General features: G+C 43.5%; 2 protein-coding genes across 56 annotated transcripts in view; one reads left to right on the top strand and one right to left on the bottom strand.

Annotated features, from left to right (window-relative positions):
• LOC110538950 (supervillin) overlaps positions 1 to 9,228 on the top strand; it is a 35,876-nt gene extending 26,648 nt beyond the window's left edge. For all 50 annotated transcript variants that reach the window (XR_016485231.1, XR_016485232.1, XR_016485230.1 and 47 more), the window contains 9 exons: positions 45 to 533; positions 750 to 852; positions 966 to 1,173; positions 1,284 to 1,417; positions 4,385 to 4,540; positions 4,920 to 5,063; positions 7,638 to 7,750; positions 7,987 to 8,142; positions 8,560 to 9,228. Coding sequence is in view for 46 of the 50 variants with exons in the window: in XM_090193178.1 (XP_090049304.1) it covers positions 45 to 533; positions 750 to 852; positions 966 to 1,173; positions 1,284 to 1,417; positions 4,385 to 4,540; positions 4,920 to 5,063; positions 7,638 to 7,750; positions 7,987 to 8,142; positions 8,560 to 8,646 (1,590 nt within the window). In the remaining 4 variants the exon portion in view is untranslated. The remainder of the gene's footprint in view (positions 1 to 44; positions 534 to 749; positions 853 to 965; positions 1,174 to 1,283; positions 1,418 to 4,384; positions 4,541 to 4,919; positions 5,064 to 7,637; positions 7,751 to 7,986; positions 8,143 to 8,559) is intronic.
• On the bottom strand, positions 9,039 to 16,567 carry LOC110538134 (transmembrane protein 98). Of its 6 annotated transcripts, XM_021624750.3 has the most exons (9): positions 16,192 to 16,402; positions 15,768 to 15,815; positions 13,854 to 14,092; positions 13,288 to 13,359; positions 12,916 to 13,047; positions 12,676 to 12,709; positions 12,470 to 12,585; positions 12,313 to 12,372; positions 9,039 to 12,146 (listed from the first exon to the last, which is right to left on the bottom strand). In XM_021624750.3, exons 3-9 carry the CDS (start codon positions 13,982 to 13,984, stop codon positions 11,945 to 11,947), a joined length of 747 nt encoding a protein of 248 aa, XP_021480425.1. In that variant the 5' UTR covers positions 13,985 to 14,092; positions 15,768 to 15,815; positions 16,192 to 16,402; the 3' UTR covers positions 9,039 to 11,944. The 6 variants fall into 6 exon arrangements, with proteins under 6 accessions (XP_021480425.1, XP_021480428.1, XP_021480426.1 ...); XM_021624753.3 differs by lacking the exon at positions 13,288 to 13,359 and having other exon boundaries at positions 16,192 to 16,567; XM_021624751.3 differs by lacking the exon at positions 15,768 to 15,815 and having other exon boundaries at positions 16,192 to 16,395.
• Between the last annotated feature and the right edge of the window lie 689 nt (positions 16,568 to 17,256).

Raw genomic sequence — 17,256 nt, 5'->3', positions numbered from 1 at the left:
ATTTCTCCTCTCCCTTCCTCTCTCTACTGTGTCTCTCTGTGCAGACTGCCATGCCAGTGTGGCCCCAGCAGAGTCCCCTGCCCCAGCAGCCCCAGCAGAGTCCCCTGCCCCAGCAGCCCCAGCAGCAGATAGAGTGTGTCTCTCTGTGTGCGTGCGATGCCAAGGCGCTGGTGGCAGGGCAGGGGGTGGCGCTGCCAGGGGACGGGGTGGTCTCTACAGTCCTGGAGGGGGTGGACGTTCAGAGGGGGCATGGGGTCGTACCCCTGGAGGACGGGCGGCAGGTGGAGCTGAGCACTGTTGCCGTGGATACCTGGCACATTCAGGAGTTTGAGGACAGCGAGGCTCAGCTGGAGAGCCCAGGGCAGCTGCATGAAGGAGACACGTACCTGATCCGCTGGACCTATACTCTTAGCCCAGTGGATGAAAGCGGGCAGCCTGGGAGGGAGTGCTCTGCTGTCTTCATCTGGCAGGGCCGGCACTCCAGTAACAATGGGCGAGGCGCGTCTGCACTCAGGAGTCATGAGGGAACACAGGTGGGTGGTTCTTCCAATTAAACTCTTAAACCACCCATAGCCTCAATTAAAACCATAGAGTCACATATAGAACATGCAAGTTATAGGATGTCTATGGTTAAACCTGCCTAGCATTTCAGAGGCCTGAGTTTAATTAATTAACCAGTGTTATTGCTGTTGAGTACAGTTGGCTCTCTGACTGATGTTTCTACCTGTGTTGTTGTTGTCCTGTTGAAGGTGAGGGTGCCTCAGGGGCAGGAGCCTCCGTGTTTCCTTCAGCTCTTCCAGGGAGGTCTGGTCATCCACAAAGGCTGCCGAGCGGACACCACCAACAACACAGGTGGGATATTACCTTGGCTTTACCTCCTCTGATTTAGGTGGTGTGTGTGTCTGGTTGTGTGTCTGTGTTCTGCATAGATGTGTGTTCCTAACTGCACTCTCTCTGTCTTGTAGGGGTCTGGCGTCTGTTCTGTGTGCGTGGAGAGCTGCCTGAGGAGGCCAGTCTGCTGGAGGTGGACTGTAGCTGTGGCGGCCTGCGCTCCCGAGGTTCTCTCATACTGCTCAACGGTCAACAGGGGGCGCTCTACCTGTGGTACGGCTGTAAGGTCCACGCCAGCTCCCGGGAGGCGGGCAAGAGGGCTGTGGAGCGACTCACTCAGATGTAAGTCTCCCTTCATGGATGTGTTATTGTGCTTCTGTATATATTCATTCGTTGGAATGCAAACAGTATTAATACGTGGTTATGTGTGCTTTCTGCTGTCTCTGTGTTAGGTGCCCTCCTGAACTGGGCCTCAGCAGTGATAGCCTTTCGAGGGTGCAGGAAGTGGAGGAAGGGGCGGAGCCTGTGGAGTTCTGGAACGCTATTGGGCAGCAGGACAGGAAGACCTATGACTGCATGCTGCAAGGTACTGAACACACCTCTCAGTTCCTGTTCATACCTAAACAAAACACACCTCTCAGCTCCTGTTCATACCTGAACAAAACACGCCTCTCAGCTCCTGTTCATACCTGAACAAAACACACCTCTCAGCTCCTGTTCATACCTGAACAAAACACACCTCTCAACTCCTGTTCATACCTGAACAAAACACACCTCTCAGCTCCTGTTCATACCTGAACAAAACACACCTCTCAGCTCCTGTTCATACCTAAACAAAACACACCTCTCAGTTCCTGTTCATACCTAAACAAAACACACCTCTCAGCTCCTGTTCATACCTGAACAAAACACGCCTCTCAGCTCCTGTTCATACCTGAACAAAACACACCTCTCAGCTCCTGTTCATACCTGAACAAAACACACCTCTCAGCTCCTGTTCATACCTGAACAAAACACACCTCTCAGCTCCTGTTCATACCTGAACAAAACACACCTCTCAGCTCCTGTTCATACCTGAACAAAACACACCTCTCAGCTCCTGTTATACCTGAACAAAACACACCTCTCAGCTCCTGTTCATACCTGAACAAAACACACCTCTCAGCTCCTGTTCATACCTGAACAAAACACACCTCTCAGCTCCTGTTCATACCTAAACAAAACACACCCCTCAGCTCCTGTTCATACCTAAACAAAACACACCTCTCAGCTCCTGTTCATACCTGAACAAAACACACCTCTCAGCTCCTGTTCATACCTGAACAAAACACACCTCTCAGCTCCTGTTCATACCTAAACAAAACACACCTCTCAGCTCCTGTTCATACCTAAACAAAACACACCTCTCAGCTCCTGTTCATACCTGAACAAAACACACCTCTCAGCTCCTGTTCATACCTGAACAAAACACACCTCTCAGCTCCTGTTCATACCTGAACAAAACACACCTCTCAGCTCCTGTTCATACCTGAACAAAACACACCTCTCAGCTCCTGTTCATACCTGAACAAAACACACCTCTCAGCTCCTGTTCATACCTGAACAAAACACACCTCTCAGCTCCTGTTCATACCTGAACAAAACACACCTCTCAGCTCCTGTTCATACCTGAACAAAACACACCTTCCAATACAGTGCCGTGAAAAAGTATTTGCCCCCTTTCTAATTTTCTCTATTTTGCATATTTTTGATACTGAATGTTATCAGATCTTCAAGCAAAACCTAATATTAGATAAAGGGAACCTGAGTGAACAAATAACACAACAATGACATAGTTATTTCATTTATTTAATAAACCAGGTTATGCAACACACAATGCCCCTGTGTGAAAAAGTCATTGCCCCCTTACACTCAATTACTGGTTTGGCCACATTTAGCTACAATGACTCCAAGCAAACGCTTCCTGTAGTTTTTGATCAGTCACTCGCATCGCTGTGGAGGAACTTTGGCCCACTCTTCCATGCAGAAGTGCTGAAACTCAGCAATTTTTGTGGGTTTTCAAGCATGGACTGCTCATTTCAAGTCTTGCCACAACATCTCAATTGGGATTAGGTCTGGACTAGGCAATTGCAAAACGTAAAATGTGTTGCTTTTTAGCCATTTTCGTGTAGACTTGCTTATGTGTTTTGGATCATTGTCGTGCAGCATGACTCATCTGTGCTTCAGCTCACAGACAAATGGCCTGAGATTCCCCTGTAGAATTCTCTGATACAGAGTGTAATTCCTCCAGGACCTGAGTCAGCGAAGCATCCCCAAACCATCACACTACTGCCACAATGCATGATCTTTGGTATGAGGCTCTTACTGTGGAATGCAGTGTTTGGTTTTAGCCAGACATAATGGAACCCATGTCGTCCAAAAAGTTAGACTTTTGAATCATCTGTCCATAAAACATTCTTCCAAGAGTCTTGAGGATCATCCAGGTGCTTCCAGGTGCTTCCTACTCCCGAGGCAGCAGCTACACTTCCTGGGGTCCAAAGCACCCACATTACATATAAAACAGTGAACTATGTTTGTACTGAATGAGCTAAAGATAAAACAGGACATCATATAACATCCCTACACCACCACATATCCACAACACAAAATGTTCACTACCACCATACAACAATATCACAATGTTATGCGCATGCGTGTGTCTGTACCGCACAGTCCCCGCTGTGTATTTCTACCTGTGCCTGCTTTTTAAATCTGATTCTACTGCTTGCATCAGTTACCTGATGTAGAATAGAGTTCCATGTAGTCATGGCTCTATGTAGACATGTATCAGAGACTTCTACAGGAGGTCAGGCCATCCATCTGTGAGCTGAAGCTGAAGAGCAGCTGGGTCATGCAGCAAGACAATGATCCAAAACACACAATCGGGTCTACACGAAAATGGCTAAAAAGCAACAAATTTGAAGTTTTGAAATGGCCTAGTCAAAGTCCAGACCTAATCCCAATGGAGATGTTGTGGCAGGACTTGAAACCAGCAGTCTTTAAAGAAGTTCTGCATGGAAGAGTGGGCCAAAGTTCCTCCACAGCGATGTGAGAGACTGATCCACAACTACAGGAAGCATTTGGTTGCAGTCAATGTGGCACAACCAGTTATTGAGTGTAAGGGGGAAATTACTTTTTCACACAGGGGAATTGGATGCTGCACGACTTTGTTAATTAAATATATACAATAAGTATAATTTGTTTTGTTGTTTGTAAACTCAGGTTCCTTTTATATAATATTAGGTTTTGATTGAAGATCTGACAACATTCAATACTAAAAATATGTAAAAGTAGAGAAAATTACAAAGGGGGCACGTACCTTTTCACGGAACTGTATTTAACAGAATACCTGAATGCTCAGAATAACCTGAACAGATATACCAGACCAAATGTCTTCTTTTTAAATTAACACACATATGACTAATGTAAGAAGGTGTACACCAGCTGAACCTGACTGAGTGCTGGAAGGTTGAGAGGTTGATGTGATGAGATGCTGTGTGTTGTTATCTCTCAGATCCAGGGAAGTATAACTTCACGCCACGCCTCTTCCATCTGAGCGGCCGTTCCAGAACCTTCCAGGGGGAGGAGCTGCAGAGCCCTGCACGGTTGCCAGGGGTTGTCATGGCGATGCCCTTTGTCCAGGAGAGCCTGTACTTTGTGCCACAGCCAGGTGAGTGTCCACTCAAAGCCCAAACACACACATGTATGCATGCACGCACTCATAAACACAACTTCCATTGTTATCACGAGGACTCGAGGTACAAAACACTCACCTAATATCCCTCCTTTTCTTTCCCTTTCTCACTGTTTCTCTCTCTCTCGCTCTCCCTCTCGCTCGCTGTTTCTCTCTCTCGCTCTCCCTCTCTCGCTCGCTGTTTCTCTCTCTCTCCCTCTCTCTGTCGCTCACTGTCTCTCGCTCTCTCTCTCTCCCTCTCTCTCGCTCGCTGTTTCTCTCTCTCTCCCTCTCGCTCACTGTCTCTCTCTCTCTCTCTCTCCCTCTCACTCACTCTCTCTCTCTTTCTCTCTCTCTCTCTCTCATCCCTCTCCAGCCCTGTTTCTGCTGGATAATTGTATGGAGCTGTATCTGTGGCAGGCAGGTGAGCCTGAGGACAGTCAGACCACTGGCTCAGCCTGTATCCGCTGGGCGAATGAGAGGAGGTGTGCCATGCAGACAGTGCTCCACTACTGCAAAGGTGAGAGCATGTAGACAAAGCAAGGCAGCAAATAGAATATTAATTTTTTATTTGACCTTTATTTATCCAGGTTTTTCTCATTAAGACAACATCTCTTTTCAAGAGAGACCTGGTCCAATAGCAGCAGGGGGAACAACGTTTCAGACAAAACAACTTACATACACTAACACAACATTGAATAAAACTATAAACACACAGTACAACAAAAACATTTTACTTGACTAAAAACAGCTGTCCTAAAGACAATTACACTCTTCTATGATATATACATCGATCAAGTGTTTTAACTCTACCAACGAAACAAGATCATCAAATTTTTAAATGTTCAGGAGAGAGTTCCTGGACCACGGAGCTAAGTAACTAAATCTATTTCTACCATGACCTGTTCTAATTTTTGGTACTGTTAGAAGCAAATGAGAATGGGACTGTAATTGATATTTATTTACAGACCTGACTAAAAAAAGAACAGAGATAAAATGGCATTTTACCCAATGTGGCCTTATAAATCAGTGTATACCAGTGTTTAAGCCTACGCAAGGTCAATGACGACCAGCCAACAGCGCTGTAGAGATCACAATGATGTTAGACATTTTTGATTTGTAATGAACCTGAGGGCTGCATGATACACTGAATCTAGTGCTCTCAGGGTAGTGTTTGAGGCCTGCATATATATATATATATATATATATATATATATAACATCACTAAAATCTTTCCTGGCCTCAAAAGAAAAACAAGCCTTAAACCGGTATTAAAAACCTATTCTCAGCTTGAGCTTCCTTATGAAGTTCATTACATGCACAGTGAAGCTCAGCTTATCATCAACCCACACACACAAATATTTGTACACTTTAACTTGCTCTATAGTATGTTCTGCCAATGCAGCAATGACATGATTAGTAACATGCCTGACATTTGAAAATGGCATGCATTTTGTTTTACCCGAATTTAGAACCAGCTTTAAATCAAACAGATTCTGTTGTATGATGTTAAATGCTATTTGGGCATTTTCAAAAGCCAAAGATAAACTACTACCACTTGAATAAAGATCAGTGTCATCTGCATAAAAATGTACATCCACTGTTTCAATAAGATCCCCAATGTTGTTGATTTACAAAATGAACAACAGTGGGCCCAAAATAGTACCTTGCGGAACACCTGAGCACACCTCTATAGATTTACAACCATCTGTCATTGCCCATTGTGTACGATTTGATAGGTGATTTATAAACCAGTCTAGAGCATGACCAGTAATTCCACAACATTTGAACCTTTGCACTAACACAGCATGGTCCACGGTGTCAAAAGCCTTTGACAAATCAATAAAGACAGACACACAATGTAACTTCTTATCAAGAGCATAGTGGATGTCATTTAAAACCTTCAATGTTGCTGAAACAGTGCTGTGGCCAGACCTAAAACCAGATTGCATTCCATTTAAAATGTTGTTTTCTTGGAAGTAGGCTATTAGCTGCCTACTAACTAAGGACTCCAGTACCTTAGACAGTACAGACAATTTTGATATGGGTCGATAGTTGTCAAGTAGCGAAGGATCTCCACCTTTCAGGAGAGGCAGTACAAAAGCAGATTTCCTTAACGGTAAGCGTGAGCTTAAACATACATGTTAAGCGTTGAGCAATGATGTCTGCAGATAGGTGCAGGAAGCGGGGGTCTAGTTCATCAGAGCCGGGGGATTTTTTCCATCAATTTCTTTCAGGGTTTTACACACTTCTGAAACAGAGAAGGATGAAAAGGAGAACCTGGTGAAGGAGTGCACAGAGGTGTCAGGTAAACTCATAGGGCTCAATTATACCTTTGACCTTTTCAAATAAACTGCCTGCATCTAAAAAAATGCAGATTCAAGGCTTTCAGAATGGAGTTTCTCTCAGTTACAATCTGTGTGCCTACCAACAATTGTTTGGGAAGCTGTGTATCTTTTTTGCACTCCAAACCTTTCACTCCTTTTCAGAATTTGGATGGATAATTTAAATTATGTGAAGTAGATTTCAGGTAGTGGTCTGCTTTCAATTTATGGATCATAGCCACACCCATATTTCGAAGACGTTTAAAAGTCATCCAATCATCTGCCAAACCAGTCCCTTTTTTCTTTAGCCCACATAGCATTTAGTTCCCTTATGATATTTGTAAGTTCCTTAGTAAACCAAGGGTTCTCTCTGCCCTTAATCTTGATTTGTTTAAAAGGGGCATGCCTATTGCATACATCCTGGAATGTGTTGTGGAAGTAAGAAACGGCTAGTTCAACATCAGGGATGAATTCCATCTATTCCATTCAATGCTAGATACATCATGTAAAAAACCTTGATTGTTTAGATCTGGGGTACCCTATGAGGTCCAGAGTACTGCTGGTAATTACACCCACCTGGTGTCCTAGGTCCAAATCAGTCCTTGATTAGAGGGGAAGAACAAGTTAAAAAAGCAGTGGAACTGACTTTGAGGTCCACATTTTAATCTGAGTTGTTTAGATGGTTGGAGTGTGTCGGGGATATGCTGTAGTTAGGGGTTAAGTTGCTCTGTGGTTCTCTGACGGTTTGGGGTGTGTTGGCGGTGTTTCAGAGAGGAACCCGAGGCGCCCCCTTCAGGCCTACCTCATCCAGGACGGAGTAGAACCCCTCACCTTCACCAACATTTTCCCTCGCTGGGAGAAGAGACCCACACCCACCACACAGGTACAGGAAAAGAGGACTAATTCGTCCTCCTCCTCATAATAATTTACATTATCAAAAATAGCATCTGTACGCATCAGTAGCATCATCGGTGATAACTTCACAACAGCAGAAAGCACAGTTCAGCATTATCTGGTTGGGTAAAGACTGTTGTGTCATAGCAACACCACAGTCTTTGTCTTTCAAAGTCAGGTATGTTTTAGATTTAGATATGCTGACTTGTGAATGCTGTTGTCCAGGGGGAGGCCGGGCGGGTCAAGCTGACCTTGGTGCAGGACGCCCTGGCCCAGCTCAGTAAGACCCAGTACCCCCTAGAGGAGCTGCTGCAGACCCCTCTGCCCGAGGGAGTGGACCCCCAGCGCCTGGAGATATACCTCTCCGACCACGACTTCCAGGTTGACACACAAACACGCTTGTCCTGCGTGGCTCAGTTGGTAGAGCATGACCCTTGCAACGTCACGATAATGGGTTTGATTCCCACTGGGGCCACTCATATGAAAGTGTATGCACGAACTATGTATGCACACTTTGGATACATTCGTCTGCTGCATGTTTTGTACAGTATTATGACGTTATATAAAACAGAGTGCAGCTACACCTGACAGCCACTAGGGCGCACCACGAACGTCTTAATGGTGTGGCCAATTGAAACATCTTCTTGTGGTAGTCTCAAGATGATAAAAACAATGTGACGTATGTAGGTTTCTATGTAAATATTTCACAAAACGTTCATCCCTAAGACCAGTGGGTGCTTGCTTTTCTCCAGTATCCTACAGTATCTGAAGTAATGTCTGTTTGTTTATATGTTTCAGACTATTTTGAAGATGAAGAGAGATGAATATGACTCCCTCCCAAACTGGAAACAAGTCAGCCTGAAAAAAAGCAAAGGACTCTATTGAAAACCTAAACAAACACAAAAAAATCCCATTTTATTTATGTCAACATATCCCGAGGAGAAAATGTTTTTGTATTTTCTATTTTTAAGGGAATGATATTTCTCGGTCGGGTGATGACACATCGTGTACAGTGTTTTCTTAGTAGCTGTATTTAAGTTGTATCTGTGTGTCTTCTTTAAGTATGGTGCTTTAGGGCCTTATTCGTTCTCAGCCAATCGCTCTCGCTTGCAGAGAGACAAGACTGCCTATACCGTCAAACAGCAGGACAACCATCCTTCTCCCCAATCAATCAACTGGATCCATTTTCTTATTCCTAGAGTTTACATGAGTGTGTGGTTTTCTTACGGACTGTGGATTCCCTCAGAAATGTTAACTAAAAAGAAGAAGAAACAGCATTACACATTTTCCTATGAAACTTTAATTTACCTGTACAAATCAATGAAGGGGAAAAAAAAGAGAAAGGTGAAAAGGGCAGGAGATAAGGAAACATCACTAACGAACGGTGGGTGGGGAGGAGAAAACACAGGAGAGCTTACATACAAAAGCAATCAATTGTAATAAAACGACGGGAACCAGGAAAATAAAGGGAGTGGCCACTTTTTTCATGTTTCATCTCAATCAAAATCATTCCATCACAGAGCTCTGCTTATCTGATGTAGGCTGCAGTTATACTGGCAGTCTTCTCTTAGGCTGAATTTCAGAGCTTGAATTATTTGACTCCAGGTTCTAAGTAGCAGTGTATTGATCTGAGTAAGAGTGTATTGATCTGAGTAGCAGTGTATTGATCTGAGTAAGAGTGTATTGATCTGAGTAGCAGTGTATTGATCTGAGTAAGAGTGTATTGATCTGAGTAGCAGTGTATTGATCTGAGTAGCAGTGTATTGATCTGAGTAAGAGTGTATTGATCTGAGTAGCAGTGTATTGCTCTGAGTAAGAGTGTATTGATCTGAGTAAGAGTGTATTGATCTGAGTAAGAGTGTATTGATCTGAGTAAGAGTGTATTGATCTGAGTAAGAGTGTATTGATCTGAGTAAGAGTGTATTGATCTGAGTAAGAGTGTATTGATCTGAGTAAGAGTGTATTGATCTGAGTAGCAGTGTATTGCTCTGAGTAAGAGTGTATTGCTCTGAGTATCAGTGTATTGCTCTAAGTAAGAGTGTATTGCTCTGAGTATCAGTGTATTGCTCTAAGTAAGGGTGTATTGCTCTAAGTAAGAGTGTATTGCTCTGAGTATCAGTGTATTGCTCTAAGTAAGAGTGTATTGCTCTAAGTAGCAGTGTATTGCTCTATGTAGCAGTGTATTGCTCTATGTAGCAGTGTATTGCTCTAAGTATCAGTGTATTGCTCTGAGTAGCAGTGTATTGCTCTGAGTAGCAGTGTATTGCTCTGAGTAGCAGTGTATTGCTCTGAGTAGCAGTGTATTTCTCTAAATAAGAGTATATTGCTCTGAGTAGTAGTGTATTGATCTGAGTAGCAGTGTATTGCTCTGAGTAGCAGTGTATTGCTCTAAGTAGCAGTGTATTGCTCTGAGTAGCAGTGTATTGCTCTAAGTATCAGTGTATTGCTCTGAGTAGCAGTGTATTGCTCTGAGTAGCAGTGTATTGCTCTAAGTATCAGTGTATTGCTCTGAGTAGCAGTGTATTGCTCTGAGTAGCAGTGTATTTCTCTAAATAAGAGTATATTGCTCTGAGTAGTAGTGTATTGATCTGAGTAGCAGTGTATTGCTCTAAGTAAGAGTGTATTGCTCTAAGAGTGTATTTCTCTGAGTAGTAGTGTATTGCTCTGAGTAGCAGTGTATTGCTCTGAGTAGCAGTGTATTGCTCTAAGTATCAGTGTATTGCTCTGAGTAGCAGTGTATTGCTCTGAGTAGCAGTGTATTGCTCTGAGTAGCAGTGTATTGCTCTGAGTAGCAGTGTATTTCTCTAAATAAGAGTATATTGCTCTGAGTAGTAGTGTATTGATCTGAGTAGCAGTGTATTGCTCTAAGTAAGAGTGTATTGCTCTAAGAGTGTATTTCTCTGAGTAGTAGTGTATTGCTCTGAGTAGTAGTGTATTGCTCTGAGTAGCAGTGTATTGCTCTGAGTAGCAGTGTATTGCTCTGAGTAGCAGTGTATTGCTCTGAGTAGCAGTGTATTGCTCTGAGTAGCAGTGTATTGCTCTGAGTAGCAGTGTATTGCTCTGAGTAGCAGTGTATTGCTCTGAGTAGCAGTGTATTTCTCTGAGTAGTAGTGTACTGCTCTGAGTAGTAGTGTATTGATCTGAGTAAGAGTGTATTGATCTGAGTAAGAGTGTATTGATCTGAGTAAGAGTGTATTGATCTGAGTAAGAGTGTATTGATCTGAGTAAGAGTGTATTGATCTGAGTAAGAGTGTATTGATCTGAGTAAGAGTGTATTGATCTGAGTAAGAGTGTATTGATCTGAGTAAGAGTGTATTGCTCTGAGTAGCAGTGTATTTCTCTGAGTAGGAGTGTATTGCTCTGAGTAGTAGTGTATTGCTCTGAGTAGCAGTGTATTGCTCTGAGTAGCAGTGTATTGCTCTGAGTAAGAGTGTATTGATCTGAGTAAGAGTGTATTGATCTGAGTAAGAGTGTATTGATCTGAGTAAGAGTGTATTGCTCTGAGTAAGAGTGTATTAAGTAGGTGTGCTCTAAGTAGGTGTGCATGTATTTCCCAGGCCTTTGGTCCTATTGGGTGTCCAGGGTTTTCCCCCACATGGATTAGTCTGACTAAATGTAAGCTTCCATGTGACTGTGCACTCCTAACGGGGTGGATTATAGCTCACCGCTGGGAGATGGAAGACACCCAGGAAGGAATGTCAAGGGGGCAGTCGTCCATGACAACAACTACACACAAGCCTGTCTCAGTGAGCTCTCCACTTACAATACAATCTGAGTCTGAGAGTGTAACATAAAATCTATATAAATCCTAATCATAACATACATTATGGTTATACATAACTATATACAAAACCAGAAACATGGTAAAACTGAAAGGATCAAGAGCAAAATAGCACAAGGATCTGGCAACCCATCCTTTTCTAAAACCAGCTCTTTTCTATTATCTAGCAACCCATCTGTATGTAAATCAGCACAGAACAACAGTGAGAAAGATCATTGGGAATGTGTGTTTTGGGAATGTGTTGAGTTTTTTTTAATTGTGTGTTTATCAAGCATTGTGTATGCGTGAGAATGTGCCCGAGATGTGCATTAATGTGTCTATTTGTATGAGTGTAGGAGTGTATGTGCCTGCTTGCCTATGTGAATGTGTGCGTGCATGTGTGTATGTACATGTCTGCGTGTTCTAGATAGCCTGCTCTCTCTGCACGTCTATTCCAGGTAGACTCCGTTCTGGTTCAGACGCTAGCGCCGCCTCCCGCAGCACCACCATGTGATCCTCAGCGGCGTGCAGTGATTGGTCGATCCAGTCCATGCTGCCAGACATGTGACAGGCGTTGCGTGTCACCAGCACCAGGTGACTGACTGACAGGAGGAGGGCGGTGGCCCTGAGGGGACAAAATAGACAAAGGACATTTAGAATTTCTCCATCAGAGACTTCTTAATCATATGAGTTCCATCAGCAGAACTATGGTCTATATTGTCCCAGCTATCTTTGTCCCCTCAAACCATTATAAATGATGTCATTTAACAAAAGCAAACTTCATTAGGTACCTGGCATCAAGAAGTATGGGGTCCAGGGGAGGGTACATTGACCGCACAACGTCATCCACCCTACAGACACACACGGGATGATGGGAGGTGATGAAGGACGAAGCACGGTCAGATAATTTAAGGGTTATGTGATAGCACTGTATAACCTGACAGTTACCTCGGACTGATGCGTTTAGCCACAGTGATGATGTCACTGAGGCTGGCTGGGGCTTTCACCTTAGCGCCTGAGCCCATTGTCATGGCAACCAGCTTTTCAGTCAGGGTGTGGCAGATCTGCCAATGGAGAGAGTGTGTAAATATCCTTGAGTTAGATCATAATGAAAACGATGTATTCGTGCATGGTGTACAGCACATAGACATTACCTTTAAGATGGAGATACAATGTGAAACCAATCCACTGTTAGAGAAAGAGAGAAAAGCTGTAAATAAGGGTTCATTTTGTTTGTATGATCATGTCAGAGATCTATCACTTATTTGAACTTGATGATGTTATGCTCATGTTAAAGTTATTACTCGTAACCACGGAAGGCTATATATACGAATAGCTACAACAGCTGGCCTGATCTACTCCTGGCACATGTCAGTGTCACATGGCAGACGTACGAGGCGTCCTCGATCCAGTCCTCGTTCTCCAGGATGGCCTCGATGTGAGGGTTGGTGATGACCACGTCGTCCAGCTCCAGCTCAGACGGCTCACTCTGGGTCTCCATGGCACCGATCAGGTCAACACTGGGTCTGTGGGGAAGGAGAGAAGTTCTGATGAAGGGAAGAGAGAGCGAGTGTGTGAGAGAGAAAGGGAGGGAATGTGTACTGAGTAGGTGTGTGAGAGGGAGGGTATGTATTCTGAATAAAAGCGTGTGTGTGTGTATGAAAGAGAGGGAACGCGAGCGAGAGAGTGAGACAGAGAAATATTACTGGCTCTAGAACTTTGCCCCTGTATGTTGACTTAGTATTAATCTCGTGTATCGTTTTGACCTTCGTGCTGTGAAGTCGCTCTGTTCAATCCATAGACTTATAGCTTCAAACCAGCAGGTCAGTCCATTGGGCCTGGGTAAGAGTGGGATACAGTTGAATCAGCTATATCCAGGACCCCTTACCACCACCTAATGCATTGTAGGGCCTAGGCCACAAACCCCATCACTAGGGCCAAGAGTTTTCCGTGTCTGGACAAACTCAGGGCACTACCCATAACCACCCAAAATGCCACTGTCCCCTCCCCCTCCCAGATGAAGCTTGCTAGGCATACTAGGCACGGCTAGGAGTAAGGCCCTAACCCTGACGACCCAAGATGCCACTGTCCCCTCCCTCCACCTCCCAGATGAAGCTAGCTAGGCATACTAGGCACGGCTAGGAGTAAGGCCCTAACCCTGACGACCCAAGATGCCACTGTCCCCTCCCTCCACCTCCCAGATGAAGCTAGCTAGGCATACTAGGCACGGCTAGGAGTAAGGCCCTAACCCTGACGACCTAAGATGCCACTGTTCCCTCCCTCCCCCTCCCAGATGTATTGTATGTAGCTAGTAGGTATACTAGGCACTGACTTGGAGTTGAAGTGGTGCAGCAGGTGGTGGGGGTGGCAGTAGCGGTGTCGACACACCACCACCAGGGCAATGAAGGAGGCCAGGAAGATGGTGGCCAGCACCCCAATGGCCACGATCACCACCGTCTCCATGGCGACGACGGGTCCCAGGGCGTCGGCAGTCGGCAACAGGGGGAGAGAAAGGTGTTTCTGACCAGGGTTCTGGTTGTCTGGGCTTGGTGATTATGGCTGGTCGCTCATCTGTGGAGGAGTTGGTCATTAGTGGTTGGTAGTTTAGTAGTTACAAACAGTTGATTTCTAGACGTATGGTTACATCTTAAAGACGCTTTAGCTGAGAAGCCATCTGAAAACGACATACTTCAACTTCCATTTCGACCATGTGCAACTACGTAGTTAGATATAGCCTACTTCACAAACCACAGAGAACATGCCCTGTGACGTGGCTACTAAATATGAAACACCTCCAAAACAAACAAAACTCAGAACTTTATCTGAACTCATTGAAAGCTATCAGCGGACAAGCCCTTTGTGTTTGCTTCGTTTACTGTAGCAGAGTACATACTGTCCATGAATACAACACAGTTAGTTGATCATAACATCTGAATCTCAACCTAAAATAATAGAATCAGACATTATAGGAAGAGATGAACTTATCATTGCATGTTTTTTTTCTTCCGGTGCGTCCACATCCTACAAGAAACCCACGACAACTGATGTGAATGCTTTATAACCTATTTCAGATCCAAAACCAGAGTTTCTCGAAAGCTTTTAATCAGAGTCATGTGAGCTGTTTACGGTGTACTGTGAGTGTTGTGTTTTTGGTATCGGACGTACTTTATGACTCGCTGTTCAGGATCCAAATTTACACGCAGCAAAAACAAACCATATCCTTTCAAAATAAACTATATCCGTTGTCTAACCTCTTACCCTTTTGGGGTTCTCGGGTCCTAGTTCTGCAAATCTGGAATGTACTTCTGATGGTCTTACCACAGTGTGTAGTTTTCACACAGGATGTGTCAAACAAAGACTACACAAAATACAGTACCTGTCCTCTGCCTAGTGTAGTCACTCATTAACCTAGCCTTGCCCTACCTGGGAGCCTAATGTGTGCGTGTGAGTCTCACTACTACTATAAGAGGCCATGAGCAGAAAGACAAATTTACGTATGGTACAGCACAATAGCTTTGTAGTGAGTTGGCACTCATACGGTGGAGAGACACCATTGAAACACAGCTTTTGTGCAGTCACTATGGGCAACGGAATTACCGAATTACAACATTCCCAACCAGCATTTTGATCCAGATGATTATATGAGATTCTGCTTTGGAATGTTGTAATTCTTTAAGCAGATTAATTTGCAGCACACTGGCCGTATCATACAGTTCTTTCGCCACTCTCTTTCAATCAATCCTTTTGGACTCCTTTTCTGTTCAAAGGCCTCTGGTTTCAGAGGCCCTCACTCAGGGTGGAGTTTTGACTGGTTTCTCCACACGTTTCCATTGCAAAAAGATGATTTGATAGACAGATAACTGTTTTATTCTGTCATTTTGGCCAGATCCACTATTCATTAACCCAACCAGCCCTACCAGCCTATAGTGTGCCATGCGTAACATTGTAGTACTTCAATTTAATACATCCTTCAACCATCTGACCAAATAATATTCTGTGGTCACCATCTTTGATTCTTATGTAGTGAGACACAGTAGACTAGAGCCTGGAGACATTTTGTAGGCTTAATGTAAACACCTCTGTGCTCCCTCACAAAGGGCCACATTCTGTTCCAGATTGCAGTTCCCACACCCCCAAATTCACTACAGCAGCAATGTTGATGATGGAATAGTGAGAAAGGGGTGCATCCAGTCATTTGAGGAATATCTGCAATGTGAGACCAAGCTCTTTAAAAACAAAGATTTACCTGAATCGAGTTGAATTTGCAACTACAGATCATTCATGGAACAATGTTCTGCAAAAAAAAAGCAACAGAGCCTCATCTCATCATCCCCAATCTTTGAAATAATACATGTTTGAAATGAATACATACATAATGATAAATAGATATTTATATTCACTAGTCAGTTACAGTTTCCCAGTTGTGTTGTGGTTAACTTCCTACATATCAGAACTGCATTTGCAATATTTGCAGAATTGTTAGTGAACCCCAAATAACCCCCCAAATCATTATTGTTCCTCAAGGAACAGTTCAATTTCATAGAGTAATACAATTAATTCAATTAATTCCCCCCAACCTAATATAATTCACACTTGCATCATCCTATTCTGAATACGGAAAGTAAACTAAACACACCTATCATAAATGAGTTGGAGAATAATAGACTTACCTATACATTTTGTCCGTTTTCTTGAATTATAGCTTTGAGAAACAAAGCACCTTTTCCTCAAGGCGAGCGGAGATGGCACCGACCTCTCCAAAACGGGAACGCGCACAGGCCATACGTGAACGGCTCAGCACTGAGCAGGCAGCCGGTGAGTGAGTAGTGATGGAAGTTCGCCTAACTTTGCAAGAGTGAACTCAAATTAGCAGTGCCGTGCATGAGCAAATGATTACGGTTACGCGCGCACAAGAATGTATGGTCTTGCTGAAATACTTTGTTTGTAACCGGCTAAGAAATAGGCCTAGTTTATGTATACAGGGTTTATAGACATGCACAAGATTTAACCTGTAAAAAAACTACATTTTGTAATAATAAAAAAAAAGTTTATAATCAGAGATATGTGGTTTATATCTGAGACTTTATTATGTGACATCAGCCAGGCTAACCACTTGGAGTCTGATTAAACTATAGAAATTAACTTCGTTGTAACCAGACTCTCATCGAACCCACGGGCCCTTCAGAGGTGATAAATAATTAGGGTTATAGTTTATTGTTAGCCTACCTTTTTGACGTTATTGACCAATATGTCTTCAGTACTAGGCCTCACTTGTAAAACCGATTAATTCGCTATATACAGCCTATTAGCATCAGATAGGTATAGTATTATTATCATAACATTCATGTGTTTTGGTAAAATGTTTGATAACTCTAGAATGCATGCGTTTTTTGTTTTACCATTAATATAGGCCATAAATAAAAAATGCCACATTTAACAGATCTTCAAAAACCCGCTAGAGGGCGTGCCCGTCCATCAGATCTCGGAAGCCTACATCTTTTGGAGGACTGAAAGGTAAACTTTGAATTTAAAAAAAAGAACAATCATTAGCTAAATGGAGGGGAGCATGTCAGTAAATATAGTCGTAACATTATGGCTAGGGTTACACACTCCCTGAATCAATTATGAAATCGAATACATGCAAGCCATAGGTTCAATGGTTGAAGACTCCGTCAAACCCTTGCCTTCAGGTATCAAGTAGGGGTGCTGAGGGTGCTGCAGCACCTCCTGAAAAT

The sequence above is a fragment of the Oncorhynchus mykiss genome, chromosome 12, assembly GCF_057628025.1.
Source record: "Oncorhynchus mykiss isolate SJ-2025 chromosome 12, ASM5762802v1, whole genome shotgun sequence".
NCBI lineage: Eukaryota > Metazoa > Chordata > Actinopteri > Salmoniformes > Salmonidae > Oncorhynchus > Oncorhynchus mykiss.
This window is presented reverse-complemented; position numbering and strand designations above follow the sequence as displayed.

Bases quoted from the DNA above. Each gene is read 5' to 3' on its own strand.
- LOC110538134 (XM_021624750.3), bottom strand. From the start codon at position 13,984: ATGGAGACGGTGGTGATCGTGGCCATTGGGGTGCTGGCCACCATCTTC. The intron at 12,710-12,915 runs GTACGTCTGCCA...TTTCTCTAACAG, and splicing joins GACTGGATCGAGGACGCCTC to TGGATTGGTTTCACATTGTA. The intron at 12,373-12,469 runs GTAACTGTCAGG...GTGTGTCTGTAG, and splicing joins GCTAAACGCATCAGTCCGAG to GGTGGATGACGTTGTGCGGT.